Genomic DNA, 20,751 nt, shown 5'->3' with positions numbered 1-20,751 from the left:
CTCAAATAAATGTTTAAAAAATAATAATCTTGGAAAAAAAAAACAAAAATCCTTCTAATCTTCTATTTAAATCATACTCTAAAAGAGGTAATTATTTTCTCTGCATAACCCTTAACACCATATGGTATTTGCTGTCTCTTCACAGGGCAGAGCACATGATAACACAGTATCTGTTTTCCATTTCTTATCTGTTTAACTAGATACTTTAACTAGAAACTTTGTTTTACTTTTTTTTTTAATCCCCTGAGACTAGCACAGAGAAAGCTTTTCCCACAAACAATACTGACTCGAATGCCTTCACATTCCTCTTAATACTGCAGGTTAAAACTAAAAAGTAAGGTAGCTCATCTACCAAACTTCAGACCCTCAAACATAGTGGATCAAACCTCTGTCAATACTAGGAACCACCAAAGTGTTGTTAAATGTCAATGAACTGACTAATTGTTCAGGAAATAACAAAACTGGAATGTGACATCAAGGAGCCTGGTGGGGGTAAATCAAAACTGACTGGAATGCACAGTGGAAACCCAATCAATACTTTTATGACCTGTCTGGGAAAAGTGTGTGGTCAAGCACTGGATCTAGAAAAAAAGAGAGGGAAGGCATTTGACAGGGTACCAAGCACTGTCCCGAGGAAAGCATGCCCTGGGGCACCTGGGTGGCTCAGTCAGTTGGGCATCTGCCTTCAGCTCAGGTTATGATCCCAGGGCCCAGGGATCAAGCCCCGCATCGGGCTCCCTGCTCAGGGAGGAGTCTGCTTCTCCCTCTGCCTGCCACTCCTGCTCTCTGGCTTTCTCTCTCTAGAGCTCTCTCTCTCTCAAATAAATAAAGTATTTAAGAAAGAAAAGAAAAGAAAGGAAAAGAAAAGCATGCCCTGATTAGCAGATATACGTACTGAAATAACCAAAGCTAGAAATGAATGAGCTGCCCCAGGGAAAGGAGAAGGGAAGGGAATGAGAAGGGTCAGAGGGCAATGTTTCAGGTTCAGGCAAGGCGGGGATGACCACTTTGTTCTGGGTGATGGGGATACTACAAGATTTGGGTGGCTGGCTACAAAAATTCTTTAACTATTTCACTTTCATCTACTTCCACATAATCTTATACTAATGCTGGCAATATACATGAATTTCCCTCTACCATATCTCCTTCTCCTTTCTCCTCCTGAGAAAGACAATAATGAACAGTGAAAATGACTGAGAAATACACATTAAAAAATGTACATATCACACCTCTAGGGAATGTGTTGGGAGAGATGGGATTTTTTTTAATAAATAGAGAAAAATTCTTTAAGCCTATCTTGTTACCTTTGTTCAAAGGGTCTAAATCCACAGTTAGCAGCCTTAACATCCATCTCCTTTCCCGCTCCCTGGCAAATTTTGGACTTCACAATAAACGTAGAAATTGTGATTGATTACAGTATGTACTGAAGATTTTTAAAGTGGGGGTGGTAGGGCGCCGGAGTGGCTCAGTCAGTTGAGCGTTTGACTCTTGATTTCAGCTCCGGTCATGATCTCAGGGTCCTGAGACTGAGTGCCTCCCCCACCCACTTCCCTGTCGGGAGCTCGGCAGGGAGTCTGCTCAAAACTCTCTCCCTCCCTCTCCCTCTGACCCTCCCCAGCCCCCTCAAAATAAATAAATCTTTAAATAAATAAATATAAGTGGGGGTGGGGTGGGGGGTGATGAATGTTACTTGAGGAAGGAGAGGCCTGGTTTAGATCCAATTCAGTGTCCTACCTCCACCCCACATTAGTCCTAAAACTGAGTGGTCCATTGTGATCAAGACAATTTCAATTTCTAAATAGTTACTTGGATAAAAATGCCTGATTCCAGTGAGCAAGAGGGTAGACTACTTACAGCAGAGAAGGGCTTCTTGGATCTCAGCCTCGGGCTATGGGCATAGATTTGCACAGACCACTCTAGCACATTCCACTCAGCAACTTCCCCAGAGCTCAGGGTAGATGGGGTAAGAGAAGCTTCACGTCCATTTTCATATTGATAGCTTTGTCAGACGTTTGTGAACTCAAAGAGCTTAAGCTACTTCAGGAGTGGCAAATCCGCATGCCTTTCTTCAGGAGCAAGAAGTAATGCGTGAGACACAGTGGAAGTAAACTGTGGTGGGGCCTCTGAGGAGCCCCGGCATGCTCACCCCTCCTAAAGGAGCCAAGTTTACATTTTAAACTAATGATAATAAAAACCACTGTCCAAACAAGAGCCTGTAGGCCAATGCACGAGTCCTGGGCTCACCTGCAATCTCTGGGTGTGGCACCGGCTGACGCCTGGAGGCAGGCATTCCAACGTCAGGCTGGCTGACTTGCAGCAAGTCCCAGGAGAGAATGGAATGTAAGGACTGCTTTTAGGACACTGAAGAGGGGGCGCCTGGGTGGCTCAGTCGGTTAAGGGTCTGTGTTCCGCTCAGGTCATGATCCCAGGATCCTGGGATCCAGCCCCATGTTGGGCTCCCTGCTCAGTGGGGAATCTGCTTCTCCCTCTCCCTCTGCCCCCTCCCCCCAGTTTGCTGCTCTCTCTATCTCAAACGAATAGATAAAATCTTAAAAAAAAAAAAAAAAAAAAAAAACACTGCAGCCGGGAGTCCTGCTCCAGTCCACATCCTATAGACCTTGCCCACGGGTCCTTAAAAATCCACTCTGCCCTGCAGCGTTATATCACCCTGTGCTGAAATTAACCACAAAGCTCTTTTCATCCAGGGCAAGAACCACCAATGCAAAAACTAAAGTTTTTGCATTCTCACTTAAAGGAAAATGGACCTAAACCCACGAGAAAAGACTGTATAAGGTAAAACATGTTTCCAAAAGAGACCAAATAAGATTACAAACAAAGCGGAATGTCTTCTAAAGCAAATGAACTGGCACACCTGGCTGACTCAGTAGGAAGAGGATGTGCTCTTGATCTCAGGGTCATGAGTTTGAGCCCCATGTTGGGCACAGAGTTTACTTTAATTAATTAACAAATAAAAAATGAAAGAACAAAAAAAGGTTGCTATCAAAAACAAAGATCTTAATAGCCTCTCCTCTCAATACAAGGAATAGTTCTTCAAAATTTAAGCTTGGGGCACCTCGGTGGCGCAGCCGGTTAAGCATCTGACTGCAGCTCGGGTCATGATCCCAGGGTCCTGGGACTGAGCCCAGGGTTCCCTGCTCAGTGGGGAGCCTGCTTCTTCCTCCGCCTGTCACTCCCCCTGCTTGTGCGCCCTCTCTGTCAAATAAATAAATAAAATCTTTGAAAAAACTTTAAGTTTAAAGCAAACATATAACAACACAAAACCCAGTACTCTACAACGTGGAACACGTGTTTGGGTTCCGAAGAAAATAAAATGCAAAGACTGAGCCAGTTCAGGCACTAACCTACCACCCATCTCAATGAATGAGAGCAGCCTGGGGACAACGTGGGACGCGAGTGAAGAAAATGGATCTAAGACGGTTCAGGTTAGGCCCATTTAATGCTCTTCCTACGCTGGGCTGGCACCTGAGCTCACAGGAAGGAAGGCCTGAGGGCCACATAAATCACCTGGCCTGCCCTCTCCAAGGCAGGTTGGGTTTTAGAGGCCCCTCCTCCACAGGAAACAAGGAGAACCTTCCGCTTTCTCCTCCCTCTTAAAAAGCCAGGCAGGGCGCCTGGGTGGCTCAGTTGGTTAAGCAACTGCCTTCGGCTCAGGTCATGATCCTGGAGTCCCGGGATCGAGTCCCGCATCGGGCTCCCTGCTCGGCAGGGAGTCTGCTTCTCCCTCTGACCCTCCTCCCTCTCATGCTCTCTGTCTCTCATTCTCTCTCTCTCAAATAAATAAATAAAATCTTTAAAAAAAAAAAAAAGCCAGGCAGATTCCAAGGGGACCAAAACCTCAAAGTGTCATCATTTGCTTCCAAGTATAGAAGTTACATCTTGACTTAGTGGTGCAGGTCAGGAGGCTTAAGTCTCTCGTCCTACATTCTGAAATGGATTTTTAATCCCCTAGCATCAAATATCTCAAGACTGATGAGGGAGCAGAAGGCAAGCTGAGGACAAAGCACAAGCGGACACCCCATAAACCAGCCCCCTCCCCCCTGGTGGGATGGTGTGACATTCCTCAGTCACTCCAGGCTGCCCTAAAGCTAAGAGAAGGGAAAAACAAACAGTTGACTGGCCGAGATCACAGTCCTGCAGGACAGGAGTCTCCATCAGTTTACAAATGTCTTAGTGATTTACAAGGAAAAAGCATTCTAACCAATAGCCTAACTTTCAGAAACCCACAGACTCAATTTCCTGGAGCCCTAACAGCACCCTCTCCCCCACAGTGATGTGGGAAACAAAGGTAGAAGGGAATATAAATAAAATAAAATTTCCATATAAGCTGCAGCCCACTGACAAATACTTGAGGCAGGCGGAGTATAATGGTCCTCCAGGACACTCCCAACTGTCTGAACACCTTACTAGGAAGAAAAACAACACCTTAACTTGACACTAGCCAGGCCTCCAGCATCCCGAGAGTCTTCTTTAGCATATGAAAGTCCTTTTGGAGACCTCCCTTTGTCCTTACCTCCCCCCACTCCCAAGTATATAATCAGCCACCCCTCACAACCCCAGGGCAGCAGCTCTTTCTGCCCACGGGTCCTGTCCCCGTGCTTTAATAAAATCACCTTTTTGCACCAAAGATGTCTCAAGAATTCTTTCTTGGCCTTCAGCTCAGGACCTCACCAACATTCCAAAACCACATCTAAACTCTACCTGCTTGGGGAGCCTGGGTGGCTCAGTAGGTTACGCCTTCAACTCTTGACGGGCTGAGGTCATGACCTTGGGGTCATGAGATCGAGCCCAGCATTAGGCTCTGCGCTCAGCGGGGAGTCTGCTGGGGATTTTTTTCTCTCCCTCTCCTCTCTCTCTCAAATAAATAAATCAATCTTATTTTTTTTAAAGATTTTATTTATTTATTTATTTGACAGAGAAAGACACAGCGAAAGAGGGAACACAAGCAGGGGGACTGCGAGGGAGAAGCAGACTTCCCGCCGAGCAAGGAGCCCGAATGCGGGTCTCGATCCCAGGACCCTGGGATCATGACCTGAGCCAAAGGCAGACGCTCAATGACTGAGCCGCCCAGGCACCCCAATAAATAAATCTTAAAAAAAAAAAAGACTATACCTGCTTGAATTACAGGATTAATGACATGAATGACCTTTAGTAAAACGGCTCCTACATTTTAGGAGGGGAAACCTGCCCCAGGAGAACTCAGAAATCACGCCCTGCATCACCAGCAGTTGGTAGAGTTTGCTCTGAGCCAAAGTTGCCATGGGAAAGAAGAGTTTCCCTAGTGAAAGGAGGGAGGATGAAGTGTGGCTGGGCAGCTCCTTGCAGCTCCCTCCTGCTCAAATTTAAACTTGGGCCACATTTTGAAACCAAGGCCAAAAAAGAAAAGAAAAGGAAAAAAAAAAAAACACCAACTAAAAAGGAGGGCTGCCCTCGTGTTCTGAACCCACGCACCAAAGGCCCGTGTGGCTCTGGACAGAGCCCCGTCCTCTGCAGACAAAGGTGAGAATGCTGGGTAGGAAGCCATGACACACTCCCATCCGGGCAGTTACAAGCAAAGCATACACGCTCTCTCCTTTTCCCAGGGCATCCTCAAACATTTCCACAGTCCCAACAAAGCAGGGGCGAGGACTGCCGCAGAAGCCCAGTGGGTGTCCCCACAAGGGGACCTTTCAACACCCGCCCTCAAGCATTGCCTGAGGATGAGGTCAGCCTCCATTCTACAGGCTGCAAACAAGCTGACTTTGTGACCAGTGGGCCTGCCCTCTATGAGGCCCTAAAAATGGAAAAGGATTGGTTTTCCCCACAGAGACCTCATTCCCTATGCAGAAAGGCCAGCCAAACCATTTTTAAATACGTACATTCAGGAGACAGGCATAGAAACACTCACAAGAGCCAATGTGAGGAGTCAGGGTTGCCCCTACCCCCCCATCCTGCCTGACCCCAAATCACACTGTACACACACACACCCCTGCTGGGCTCACCTCCCTAAATATCTGTCTGTTTCTATAAGGACACGTTCCTACTCAAGAATCGATAATGGCTTCCAACTGGCCACCAAACCACGGTCAAAGGCCTAACCTTGGCACTAAAATCCCTGCAAGGCCGTTTTACCTACCCATGTCTCATCTCTTTGCCCTCCTGTCCACCTACAGAGCCTAGGCGTGAAGAACACATTCAGCCTGGGTTCAAATCCCAACTGTACCACTTAGGGCTGGAGCCCTCGGGCAAGGTACTGAAATGATTCAATGCCTCAGCACCTACTGCTCAGCTGAGTGCAGTAGTGAGGAACCAAGAGGATTCAGGTAAAATGCTCAGAATAAAACCTGGCACCTGGTATCACCCAATACATATTAGCAATTAAAACAGTCATTATTATCATCCAAGTCACTTCCATGAAGCCTCCCTTAGTGATACCACTCAGCACTCAACATCTTCTGTTTCTTAAACGTTCTACAAAGACTTGGAAATCATAGACACTGGCTGAAGTCGTAAAGGAGTGTTTCATGGGGACAGGTTACTTGGATGGCCATCAAATGTTAAAATTATTTTTATTATTAAAGTCATATCCTAAAATGTATACCTGTGGCTCCCAAAGGAACCCCGCCCTCGAGTAACCATGTTTCAGATGGGTTCACCACTATATGTTTGTAGAGTCTCGGGTTTTGTTTCTTGGATCCGAAGCTTAATTCTACGGAGACTGAAAATTTCTGAAGGGCCGGAATTGCAGCAGAGACATCTGATACCCGCTCAGAATTCCTGCCACAACCACAGTAGACCCTCAAACCAACGCCTGCTACATTTAGATAGAGAACATGAAGTTACCTGAAAAACAAAGGTGATAAATGGGAGATCAAATGCCCTTTCAGTATTTCTCCTCTCAAACTTCCTGCATACAAACATACAAGATCCAACCACAGTATGACGAAGAGAATTGGTGCTAACTACCGCCAACGGAGAGCGAAGCCTGGTGTGGCCTACCGAGGCAGCCTTAGCTCTGGGTCTCCCTGCCCTCAAGTGTCCAAAGCACTTCATGCCTCCCCTCATACGGCACTTATTAATTTCTACCTTGTTTATGCCTCAGAACACTTCACACCCTGTCTTCCGCAGGAGAAGCTCCATCTCTCCCAAGTGTGAATGCCCCAGAGCCCCCGCTGCAGTGCCTTACTGAGGAGAGAGCCAACGTTTAAAGCAGTCAGCGGAGAATCCCAATTTCACAAGCTTCCACAGTGGCTCCACTCTATTCCAGGCCGTACAGCCTCAGTGATCGAAGCATTACCCAACAGAACTCTTCGAAGGACCCAATGCGTAAGAATGTATCAAGTGCTTTTAAGGAAATGGTTGTTTTGAAGCACTTGAGAGTATATTTAAGACAGTCTGTACTATCAGCCTAAGGTTGGGGAGAACGGACTCTTGCTCGGGAGTTGCTCCTGGTGATGTCACCTCCAGCATGGAGGGGGACCACTGGAGCGCTAGCCCTGGCCTCCTCCCCATCCTCATTCTGCTGGGCCCCAGGAAAACAGGCTTGGATAGCCAGGCTTTCCTCGGACCAGAGCTGCAACACGCTTGCTGCTCTTCCTAGTAAACTGTGTACCTCTGTAGGCGAAGTCTGGTCCAGCCCAGTGAGACTGGTAATGGGTGGGGTCCCCCCGTGAAAAAGCCTAACTCGTTTTGGGGTTCAGTAGTAGGAAGCCCCCTTCAATTGCAGATCCAAGCCACACTGTCTCACATCAGCTTTACGAGGGATTAAGGTGATGTCTGGCATCTATCTGCTGACCCTGTAGTCTCTTTTTGTCAATTTGTTTAGAACCTAGGAAGAGAAATGTTATTTATTGGGCTCCCTCAAAACCCCCAACATGCCCCCTGTCATCTGGCTGATTAAAAGGCCTTCCATGGGGAAAGTCCACGAAAAGGGCCTACGTGTCTTCATCAGCATCACATCACCAGGCCCGCCGCAGCATGATACACTGCCCAAGAAATGGCCAGAAATCCATCCCGCACCCTTGGAGACACCCAACCCACAAACGATACATCAGCAAAGTAAAAATCGCCCTACGGCCCACTCCTCATTATCTGTGGGATTTCCTAAGCTTTATCATGCTTCCCACGTAGGCCAAGTTGAGTTTGCAAAAGCTGCTACTTGAGACCCTGGCGGCCATCCTGACGACAAGGGAAAAGTACGAAGTCGACAAGGAAAGACCGTCCATCCGAGGGGGGACAGCTATAAACACGGCTACGGCAAGACACACGACCACACCCGAAGCGTCGGATCGTACCTGTACTACTGCTAAAGCGCAAGCCGCTGAGGGGCTCCCCCGCTTGGTAGGAAAGCGCCGAGAAGGTTTCCGGAAGGTTCAGAGAACACGAGTAGCCCCCAAACCACACCAGGGTGGCTGGGCCCCATCGTCCGCATTGAAAGCTTCCCACACGCCCTCCTCAACCGTGGGAAACGGGAAGGGCTGGACGGAGGCCGACTTACACGCTCTTTCATCTCGTTAGCCACGGTCCTGGACATCATGACGCAGCAGAGCAGGACGACGAGGATGAAGTAGAGCGCGTACATGAAGCGCGTGCTCCGGGACTGTCGGATCCTGGGGCAGCAGCCGCAGCACAGGGAGCAGCCGGCAGAGCCGCAGCAGCAGGCCAGCTAGGGAGCGGACACAGAACAGCCTCTCAGAGCCACGCCCACAGACCCCCGGACGCCAGCCCCCGGCAGGTCCGCCCTCCAGGCCGCCGCCCGGGGCCAGCCTGCCCACGGGACCGCGGTGGTCTGATGGTGTCTTTGGTGGAAGGCAGGCATGTGGCTCGGGAGATGCCCGGCCATTACACTCAACACTCACGGTTCCCCTGAAGCCCTGTCGTCAGTGCTCCGAGGGAAAACGAAGATTTCGGAGATCAGCTAAGGGGTAAGAGAAGAAGCCAAGAATGAGAAAAGGGACAAAGTGGGGTGGGAAGAACGTGGGAAAAAAAAACAAGAAGCTGGGCCCAAGAAAGGGACTTGGCAAAAACCTGTGAGGCAAAGAATGAACTGTATAAACTCCCCGGGACGGCTGGATGGGAAAGGCTACGTGGGCGGGTAGGCAGCCTCCTTCGCAGGCAGTAAGGGGAGTGCGTAACTTGAAGCTCCGAAGGCACAGGTGCCCCTTACACAGCTCCGTGCCCCTAACGGTAAGCTGTTAGGCTAACGAGCAGGCCCGGGCGCCGAGGAGCACAGAGATCCTGCTGTACCCCTAGCAACACGCCCCTTTTAGGTGGGGAAACGGATTTTTCCCCCCCACCTCTGATGGGGCTTCATTGGTCAATGCAACTAGACATAATCTGGGAATATTAAATAAAACAGGGATTAAATTTTCAAGTTTGAGATTGGTGTTAATTTTTTTTTCTTTTTAAAGACTCTTTTTTTTAGACCACTCTGAGGTTTACAATAAAATTGAGAAGACACAGAGATTTGCCATATACCCCTCCTCCCACACATGCAAAGCCTCCCCCATTAGCAATACCACTCACCAAAATGGTACGTTTTTTACCAAGGATAAACCTACGCTTGCATTTCATCATCATCACCCAAAGTCTACAGGTTACCTAAGGGTTCACTCTTGGTGTATGTTCAGTGGGTTTGGATAAATGTATAATGACTCATACCCATCATTATAACATCATACACAGTATTTTCACTGTCCTAAAAAGAAACTCGATCTTTAGGAAAGCATAGGGCGATGGGGGCAGTGTTGTTTTAAAAGTTCAGGCTCGGGGCGCCTGGGTGGCTCAGATGGTTAAGCGCCTGCCTTCGGCTCAGGTCATGATCCCAGGGTCCTAGGATCGAGCCCCGCATCGGGCTCCCTGCTCGGCGGGAAGCCTGCTTCTCCCTCACCCTCCTACTGTTTCCCCAGCTTGTGCTCTCTTGCTCTCTCTGTCAAATAAATAAATAAAATCTTAAATAAATAAATAAATAAATAAATAAAAAATAGAAGTTCAGGCTCAAGGGGTGCCTCGGTGGCTCAGTCGGTTAAGCCTCCGCCTCTTAGTTTCAGCTTACGTCAGGGTCTCCAGTCGTGAGATCAAGCCCAGCGTTGGTCTCCGTGCTTAGCGTGGAGTCTGCTTGAGATTCTCTCTCCCTCTGCCTCTCTGGCCCCTTTCTCCCTCTCTTTCTCTAATAAATAAATAAATGTGTGTGTTTGTTTTTAAAAAAAGAAGGTTCAGGCTCAAAGTCAGCCTGCCAGAGTTTGGAACCTGGCTCCTCCGTCTACTAGCTGTGTACCATTGAGTACAAGGTATTTACCCTTTTAAGACTCAGTTTCCTCATTTATAAAACTGGGGTAGTAACAGTATTTATGCTTGTGCTATGGTCTCATAGGTGACTTGATCTAACACACCTGGTGTTAGGAAGGGATTTTCTTAAGCCAACAGGAAATTTTACAAAAGAAATTACCATAACCTGCAAATAACAACTAAACCTTACAGATATTAACACTACAGTCAGGGCGCCTCGGTGGCTCAGTTGGTTGAGCGTCTGCCTTCGGCTCAGGTCATGATCCCAGGGTCCCGGGATTGAGCCCCACATCGGGCTCCCTGCTCAGCGGGGAGCCTGCTTCTCCCTCTGCCCCTCCCCCTACTCATGCTGTCTCTCACATGCTCGCTCGCTCTCAGATAAATAAATAAAAATCTTAAAAAAAAAAAACTACAGTCAATTTAAAGTCTAAAACCTAAAAATTCAATCTCTTGGTGATGATTTGGAAGGAAGTTCGTGGCGTCTCATGGTTTGAACACAGCATCAATTCGAATGCCACACTGTAAACACCACTTACAATGAGGTCACACGTATACAGGTGTAACAGGCTGTAATCATAACCATGTTTTCACATCTTCCTTCGTTTACTTCAGGAAACCGCCCTTCTAGCACCACACGAAGCTTCAAGCTTATGCACTCCCTTAAGTCTGTAGGCAAACTAACCTACTTTCCTTGAGAACTGCAGACCACCGGCCTTAAGGAGTAAAGGACCAGACTTCCCCAGAGAAGTCCTGACCACATTGGAACACAGCTGCTGCTGCTGCCAGCAAGTCTGTTCAGGATCATGTCTACGACTATCCACCTGGGCACCACCTTCTCCTGCAGGAGCCCACCCCCAGCCTCCAATGTCCCACACCTTCCTCTTTAAAACCCTCTGGCTTCACCTGGACAGGGAAGATGGTCTTTGGAACATTAGTCCACCATCTTCCCAGGCTGCCAGCTTCCTGAATAAAGCAACCTTTCATTTCCCACCATCACCTGTCTCCCAAGTACTGATTTTTGAAGCAGCTGAGCCTGAGTTCAGCACTGGTTCTCTGCCCAGTAACACCATTCATTGTTTGAGTACTTTGCATACTATTTCATCACTTGTTTGCTAATGCACTCTTTCCATCTTATGTTCAGTTTTCCAAACCGTCTTCCTCAAAAGACTCTTCTGGCCTCATAAGGGTAGGCCACTGCCCTGTAAGATAAGTCACTCTGCTTGGGCTGGGCTAACAGCTCACACAAGAGAGATCCCAACACTGCTGCATGTGGGTGGTTCTGATAGGTTACCTTCCTTTGTCATTCACTCACATCCTCTATCCCTGACTTTACTGACCTCTTTCTACCCTTAGGCCCAAATTTCCCCCTCTCCCCCACCTTCTTTCCTGCTCTCTCCGTCCACTGACATAGCAATCTTTTCTCTCGGCCCTCGCCTTCCTCCTCCTCACCTCCCAAATTCTTTCCCAACTGTCTCCTTTGTTGGCTGCTAACTTTTTTTAGTTCTATGGTTTTAAATAACCAGTCTTACTGTATTTCAAATTCAAATGCAATAAAATATTTATTCTATTTCGGAAAAGAAGTATTTTTAAAGCAGTTAATGCTTCCCATGACAGAATGTTTCCATAGTACAATCAACATTCAAACTATCTCCAGATTTTATATTTTATTTTTATATTTATTCTTATATTTATATTTTTACATTTACACTGTATTTTATTTATTTAAATTTATAAATGTATTTATTTATATTACATATTTATATAAATTATTTTATATATTATTCTTTGTTATTATTTATTTATTTTTTTAAAAAAGATTTTATTTATTTATTTATTTGACAGGAGAAAGCGAGAGCAGGAACACAAGCAGGGGAGTGGGAGAGGGAGAAGCAGGCTCCCCGCCAAGCAGGGACCCGATGTGGGACTCAAACCGAGGACCCTGGTACCATGACCTGAGGCCAAAGGCAAACGCTTCACCAACTGAGCCACCCGGGCGCCCTCTTTGTTACTATTTAAAGGCAAGTAGTGGGGCGCCCGGGTGGCTCAGTCGTTAAGCATCTGCCTTCGGCCAAGGTCATGATCCCAGGGTCCTGGGATCGAGCCCCGCATCGCGCTCCCTGCTCAGCAGGGAGCCTGCTTCTCCCTCCCCCACTCCCCCTGCTTGTGTTCCCTCTCTCGCTGTCTCTCTGTCAAATAAATAAATAAAATTAAAAATACATATATACATGCACATGTGTAAGTAGGTGTATCCGTGTGTACATACAGCTGTGTGTGCACACACACCTACACCTAATATTAGGATCTAACAGCCATTCTCTACTAGCCTAAGAGTTACCTATCAAATCAAACTACGCCAGTAACCAAGGACACAAGTGCACCGTCTTAACCTAGACACTGACCTATCTACCAAGCGTATATTCAAAATGGCGTTCTTAAAAGAAATGTTATGCTAGCATCTAGAAAATCTCACAGTGCTGCTGACTTACCACTTCTTTTAGGAAGAGCATAATTTGGAATAAAATGGGTTCACATCCAGCGCCTGCCACTTACAGGTTTATTACTTTGAGCATGTCACTCACACTGATCCTCAAACTGGAAAAAATCAATTCCCGGCCAGCCTAACTTCCAGCTCTGTCACAAGCTTGTGACCTCTGGCTCCAGGGAGCCTCAACTTTTACTGAACAAATTAGGGTATAAAAAAGCAAATGTAGAACGTACAACATAAGCGTGAACCCTAGCGTAAACTACGGACTTCAGTTAATAATGATTGTCAATGTAGATTCATGAATTGTAGCAAGTGCACAACCCCATGGGGGCTGCTGACGGCGCAGAGGCTGTGCATGTGTGCGGGCAGGACACGGCTCTGTACCTTCCTCTCGGTCGTGCTGTGAACCTAAAACTGCTCTAAAATAATAGTCTACTTTAAAAATATAAAATAACATAAATGAATAAAACAGGACCCGTCAATGACTCAATAGAACAAATAATGATGAATAATGAATAATCTATGATAAAGTCATAATAGCAAAACTCCTCAAACAAAATGGCTGGCAATCCCACTCCGTAGGGCCATGTTCACAAGTCATGTGATGCACTCTGCGTCTCTCATACCAGCATTATATTATGAAGAGCATTAAGGGCTTTAATTTGTAGATACTGCATACTCTCATCTCCCACAAGAAATGATTAACACTCAAGAGAGACCCAAGAAATCTCTTTGGAGGATAATGCTTGCAATTCTTCTGAAAGTTCATTCTGCTAATATGCTTGCAGAAGGGCACAGGGAGGGCGCCTGGGTGGCTCAGTCGTTAAGCGTCTGCCTTCGGCTCAGGTCATGGTCCCAGGGTCCTGGGATCGAGTCCCACATTGGGCTCCCTGCTCGGCAGGAAGCCTGCTTCTCCCTCTCCCACTCCCCCTGCTTGTGTTCCTGCTCTCGCTGTCTCTCTCTCTGTCAAATAAATAAATAAAATCTTTTAAAAAAAAAAGAAGGGCACAGGGATTTAGTATAATGTTGTTCATTATATGCATGAAAACAGTCTTTTTCTCCAGCTACATGGGGACTGGAAAAATAATGGGCTGTGTATACAATAAGGTATAGTTAAAAAGAGTAAGTCAGTTTGTAGACTGAATTGTGCCCTCTCTTCTCCCCTCTCCAACCCTGAAAATTCGTATGTTCAAGTCCCAAGCCCCACTACCTCAGAATGTGGCTATATTTGGAAACAGCGTTCTTAAAGAGGTAATTAAAGTTAAATAAGATCATTGGAGTGGGTGCTAATCCAACATGACTAGTGTCCTTGTAAGAAGAGGAGGTCAGGACAAAGACACACACACAAAGTAGACCACATGAAGACACAGGGAGAAGACTGCCATCCCGAAGCCAAAGAAAGGGGCCTCAAAAGAGACCAACCTGCCAACTCCTTGATCTAGGAATTCCAGCCTCCAGCACTGTGAGAAATGAAATTTCTGTTGTTTAAGCCACTCCAGCCATGGTACATTTTTATGACAGCTCCAGCAACCACAGCCAGCATGCCCTGATATTTTATATGCATGCCCGGCGGTGGGGGGGGGGGGGCCGGGGGCCGCTAACGTACATGTGCCTACAGTGACCACTGATGCTGATTATCTGTAGAGTGGGTCTAGATATGGGAGGAAAATACGATGTCGACTTCTCACTGCGCTCCTCTGCTTGGGTTTTTATCACGCTCAGGTGTTACTCTTATGATTAAAAAAAGAAAATTGCCTAAGAAAAGTTAAGTTTGAAAATACTGATACAGAAGCATTTGCAAATATGGTGTTGACTTACATGATGTTTTTTCCTTTCTGAAGAACCTTCCCCTCCCCCAAACATAGCAAAAAAGAAAAGTCTTCAAAGAGCCCTTTACACCCTCTATGTAACTTCATTTAAAATAGCAGTGGTATGGGGGCACCTGGCTGGCTCAGTTGGTGGAGAGTGCAACTCTAGATCTCGGGGTGTGAGTTCGAGCCCCATGTTGGGTGCAGAGATTGCTTAAAAATGAAATGTTTTTTTTTTTTTTTTTAGATTTTTTTTATTTATTTATTTATCAGAGAGAGAGAGAGAGAGCACAAGCAGGGGGAATGGCAGGCAGAGGGAGAAGCGGGCTCCCCTCGATGCGGGTTCCCCTCAATACGGGACTCAATCCCAGGACCCTGAGATCATGAACTGAGCCAAAGGGGGGATGCTTAACCAGCTGAGCCACCCAGGCATCCCAAAAATAAAAATCTTAAAAAAAAAAAAAATAGCAACAGTATGAATAGCAAAAGCTTTTGGAAACAGAAGGGACTTTGTCCTGGCCAGGAAAGAATCAAAATGAAAGGATAAGCCAGCTACTTGCTGTTACCTGGAGCTGGGCCTCCCCGCTTAGAGTAACTCTTCTCCTATCTAAGGACACCACACATCCCCCCCCCCACAACAAATAAATAAATATCAGTCTCCCCTCCCCTGCCCTGGCTTTGGGCACAGATAGTTCTTCCAAGGGACTGATCTCAGGCATGTGAGGACATGAGCTAGGGCTGGTTTTAACTTCTCTCTGTCAAATTAAAAAGCATAATTCCTTTATTACTTAGAATCCCCAGCTGGCAACTCCAATTAGAAATAGCAAAGAATCAGGAAGAAAGCCAAAGAGATGTCACAGAATCTGCGCACACACATAGAACAGGTATCTTATTTATGACCATCCCTCCCTCCCTCAAGTCTTATTTTCACAGTTATAACAGCCTTGCTTAAGCCCACAGCTGCTCGGAGGGAAAAACTGGTGGGAGTTCTCTGGCCCAAGAACCAGAAGACCTGGATTCTAGCTCTGAGTGGCTTTGCGTAAGTCATCTTTCCTCTCTGGGGCTTCGTTTTCCTCACTTGAAAATTGAAGGAGCCTAGGTAGACAACAGATAGTAGGTAAATAGGTTTCATCTCACATCGCACAGCCCACCAGCGGTGCTAGCCTGGAATGCTGTCTGAGGTGCATCCTAAGGCTCAATGTCTCCCCAGAAAAAATAAGTACCACCTGCCAGAGGCATGCTGGCATACATGATACATTTTTGTCATCCCTGCAAGAAGTTACAAGATATCCCCACCATCCATAAATACTTAGATGTTCAAAAAATGAACTGCAGGGACGCCTGGGTGGCTCAGTCGGTTAAGCGTCTGCCTCCGGCTCAGGTCATGATCCCAGGGTCCTGGGATCGAGCCCCCGTGTGTGTCGGGCTCCCTGCTCGGCTTCCTCTTCCTCTGCCCCTCCCCCCCACTCGTGCTCTCTCTTCTCTCTCTCTCTCTCAAATTAATGAATAAAATCTTAAAAAAAAAAGAAAGAAAGAAAAATGAACTGCACGAGGCAAGCACACGGAGTTAACCCCAAAGCAAGAGAAAAACCAGTCCTAAAGAGAAGCAAGAACTAGGAACTGGAGCAGCTGAAAGCCCTTCAAACACCCCACAGGGAATGTGAGCATCACTTGCTTCCGGCCTCTGCTCTCATGGTACAGCTCACACAGGGCACTGTGCTCACTTGTCCATCGCGTTCCCTTCGTTCCACTTAGGAAGGCAAAGAAGGACACTTTAGCCACAAGAACATACCAAAGAGGGTCACTATTTTATTTTGACTTTCAGCGCTTTAGTTTGGAGGCAGTAAATCCCTCAGCAAGGTGGAAAACATTCATTCAGAAGGACTTATTCCTCAAGAGTTCTGGATAGCCACGTTGGCTTTAGTGTGTCTAAACTAAGTCCAAACTTCGAAAGGAAAGAAATCTCCAAATCTGACACCACCCTTTATGCAGTTGTTTTTCCCAACTTGGAAATATAGGAGCCCTAGCAGAGCAGAGGAAAGACATAAAAGCCTTCTGTAACTACAAGAACTATAATATGTCCCTTAATAATGGGTAGGTGAAGCTCCTCAAATACTGAAGCTGTTGAAGGTGTTAAAAGCAGAACCCAGGTTCCTGGGCATGCTGCGGGGTTTATATTATCAAAGAAACAGAAGCAAAACATTAAAGCATAAAAACTGGGTTCAAATTTTTTTATTCAACTAAAGAGTGTTCTCTAACCTTTAACCATCCTTAGATTTCCACACCTTTCAGTAAATACACAATACTATGCACGCGATGTCACAGCACGCTTTGCTTCGTCCTCCTTTGAGGTTTTAGGATTACTTATGAATCACCAGGGGTCTGCGGAGAGGTAATGAACAACTGATTCTACTCTGACAAGCAATATTTATTTAAACTCTGGAGCCCACAACCAACATTTTGCAGCTCATTCCGGCCCAAGCTCAAAAACAGCTTCGCATCGAGCTGGCAGAGACCTTTTTACTACAAGAAGGCAGAGGTGACGGTAAATAGCAACGCTTGCCACCATGCTGTCACAGGCTGTCCCTTACTGGGAGCTATGCAAGGGAACGAGGAGACTTCAAAGTTGGGAGGACAAGAACACACAACTCCCTCTGCTCAGTAAAGAACTATCTCACCAAACAACAAATACAAGTGGCAGGTGGTCCCTAAGGCACAAAGCGATCCTGTGGTAGGAAACTCAACACGTATTATACACGTGTCAGTAAACTGCTTTGGGCCTTACAGGGGCTTTCTCCCATACAAAAGAAGAGAGGGCAGCTCATTACAGCGTACTTAATCCACAATATTAGCTAACAATAGCTAACACTTATTCATCCCTTAGTCTCTGCAAGGCACAACTATTATTATTATTTTATCACCCCAAAGTTACAGAGCTGAGACAGAGGCTCAGAGACATTAGGCAACTTCTGGTCAGAAGGCTGATGAGTGGTAGAGCCAGAATTTCAATCTGGTTGGCTCTCTGCCATTCCGCCCCGCTTACTGCTGGCACAGAGAGGGTGAGAAGGACAGACAACACGGGCCTGGAATGTTGGTTGCCTGCTAAAGGGAAACTGGCTGCATGGGAAGGAGGTGGTAGGAGAGGAACCACTTCTTCTTGCTGGCCCGTGGGCGTACAGTAAGCACCCAACAAATATCTGAAGAAGGCATCTCCCTCTCCGTGCCCCTTTCTCTGTCCCAGGCAATGTCTGGCCTCAGCGGATCCCCAATCGCCAAGCTCCCTACATCACCATGAAGTCCTATCCCACATTAAAAGCCCTATTCCTAACCCTATGGAAATAACCAGGCCATTCATTCACTCATTATACTCTACACCTACTATGCATAGTGTTAATTCTCAGGAATACAGCAATAAAAACAAGAGACCTTTCTCTACCCTCACTAAGCACGAACACAAAGATATAAGTAAGAATGACCATCTACATGCTGTTTAGAAGAGAGAAAGGAAACCTGGATGTTCACTGAAAGACTAACCACCGAAATTATGGTAGGTTCACGTCATTGAATACAATGCACCCACCACAGTGATCATACAGATGATACAGAAAAATTTACTGCCATGGAAAAATAGCCACACTGTATTAACTGAAAATGGTGAACAACACTACAGTACGGAGTATGATAGCATTTGGGGTAGCAATATAGTAAGACAGAGATCAGCAATAACAACAACAAAAAACAATCTGGGAGGATATACCAACTTGGCAACAGTAATTAACAAACTTGTAGGATTAGGAGTGACTATGTTTTTCTGTATTTTCTAAACTCTTTGCAACAAACACTTGGCTTCTAATTGGAAAAACATGACAAGTTTCTATTTTGGAAGAAACAAAACAACGTTCCTATTCTATCTCACAGGTGGTAAGCATTCATATATGTGTTAACTCAATCAACCAATGAGTAAATGGAATCTACTTTAGCTACGTGACTGGGAGAAAACGGCCAAGTAAACTATCACTGAAACTGAGGAATGAAACCAGAAAATTCCTACTGGACTGCATCTTTAAAACTGGTTAAGATGGGAAATTTTCAATTTTTTTACCACAATAAAAAAAAAAAAGAAAATTCCTTAACCCTTGTAATATTTTTTTAGTGTTTAATGGATAGAAATAAACCTCTACTTGGTAGAATTGAAGCAAATAAAACTGAAATGAGAAAAATTACATAGCTACCTGAAAGTTCAAGGCGTTGAAGAAGAAGCTATACGTTTGTTCGCCTAACCCAGAAATGAGCTCTTGTATTTCCCTCAACTAAAATTCTTAAGTTTTTCTCTTTTGAGCTCAGAGAACCCCTTAGAGCTCCAGGGTTTTCACAATCGTTCCCACAACCGTGGCAACCAGATCCTGGGCATTTGCCAGACAGGAGTTTCTGACAGGTAGTTTCAGGCGCAGGTTTCAACTCCCTCAAGCTGGGTTCCGCCCTCACCAGCAATTCCATGAAAAGAGCTGTCAAGGGTCAATGTCCTTCCTTAAATGGCACTGGGCACCCAGAGACTTCGGGACGGAATCTGAAACAGGCGGGCTGTGAACACACACGAAGTCAGCACCAGCTTCCGGGTTACAATGGGGCCCGAGCAAAGCCGTTCTCCTTGCTGGGACTCTCTCACCAGGTTACTGTTATTTTCAGCACCCCACAAAAAAAAAAGTATCAAGTTCTCTGTCCTTAGGCAGCAGTTGGATTGACTCATTCCATCACACCCCCCTCAACTTCTATCTCTTCTAAAAAAAATACCACACTTGATATATTTTAGTAGGGCAGGTGGAGAGAGTCTATTAGGTTTAAGGTTAAAAGGTTAACAAGACACAAACATTCCCGGGAGGCAGGTCAAACTCCACACTAGGACATTCAGGGTGCGGGAGACTTTGCTGGGGGGGGGGGGGGGGGGAGGCTGGCCTGTGCGCTGTAGGATACTTAGCAGTTGTCCTGGGCCTCTATCCACTAGATGCCAGGAGTACCCTCCCTGTCCCCCTCACAAGTGGTAACAATCAGAAATGTCTCCGACAACTGCCCCCCATCTGTTGCAAATCACTGCTTTAGGGGTAAGAGCAAGAGCTATGGGGTCAGGCCATCTGGGTTCACACCCAGGCTTGAACACTGCCAGGTCGTGCGGCCTTGGGCCAATTTTTAGCTCTCTAGGTATTAATGTCCTCATTCATAAAATGGGAATAAAAACATCTACTTCACAGGGCCGTTATGAGGACTGAATGAGACAGTTCAGATAAAGTTCTTAACACGGAGCCTGGCACAGGGTGCTCAGAGAACAAAAAGCCAGCTCTTCTCATCATCTACACACCGTCAGTCCTCTTCCTCCTCCCTAGATGCCCATTGTCCTTGGTCCTGCAGGTCATATGGAAAGAGGTAAGGATGGGGTGATGGGACCAAAAAAACATGCCGCTTGAAACAACTAAGCAAATCGGGAGGAGGGACAGGCCAAATAAGTCAGCCTTTGGGACCCGTATCTCTGTTATCTATATCTCTGTTATCTATAGTGCGACAGACTAACGGATACTCGAAACAAATACCTCAGTTATAGCAATGTTTTCATTTCCTGCTTTAACATGGCTGATAAATGCCTCTGTTGATGGAAGATACTTTTAGAAACAAAAACTCCTGAGATCTGAACCCAGGAGGGCATTCTAGCAACCTGGGAAAAAGTTCCTCCTTGTATGCAGAAGCACTTCCCACCTGCCAAAAGCTAAAGCTATCTTTGTACTTTGTTTCCACTGAAGAACAAACAAGGCGGCAGAACATTCATTTGCACCCACTGAAGCCACAATTGCCTGCAGGAGAACCGGGCTAAGAAAGAAGAGTTTTGAGGGAGGGAAAAAAAAAGGTGTAAGAACATGAAACCTTGAAATTCAAAATGGCGAAGTGTGGGATGGGAAGAAAAGGGCTCGTTTTTTAAAAGTTTTAAATCTTCTCATCCAAGTAACAGGGGGGGAAATCCTGCTCGTTCTACTTATCAACAAGCAGTTAATGAAACACAAAACCCAAAATTCGCCTAATTGTGTCATGGAGGTTACGCTGCAATGGAAAAATCTGCCAAGCCCCTTCCAAGGGGCGCTTTCTGCCAGCCCAGGCCCCAAACCCTGCCAAGCCACGGAATGCTTCACA

General features: G+C 46.2%; 1 protein-coding gene across 2 annotated transcripts in view; it reads right to left on the bottom strand.

The window, feature by feature from the left end:
* Positions 1–20,751, bottom strand: part of SERINC5 (serine incorporator 5) — a 98,888-nt gene that overhangs the window by 46,508 nt on the left and 31,629 nt on the right. The window contains exon 2 of one of the 2 annotated variants that reach the window (XM_032404111.1): positions 8,495–8,662. The exons of the other annotated variant lie outside the window; for it this stretch is intronic. Within the exon in view, the coding sequence (XP_032260002.1) occupies positions 8,495–8,662 (168 nt within the window). The remainder of the gene's footprint in view (positions 1–8,494; positions 8,663–20,751) is intronic. 2 annotated transcript variants of the gene reach the window in all.

This window comes from Phoca vitulina, unplaced genomic scaffold (assembly GCF_004348235.1).
Source record: "Phoca vitulina isolate PV1807 unplaced genomic scaffold, GSC_HSeal_1.0 scaffold6, whole genome shotgun sequence".
Taxonomy (NCBI): Eukaryota; Metazoa; Chordata; class Mammalia; order Carnivora; family Phocidae; genus Phoca; species Phoca vitulina.
This window is presented reverse-complemented; position numbering and strand designations above follow the sequence as displayed.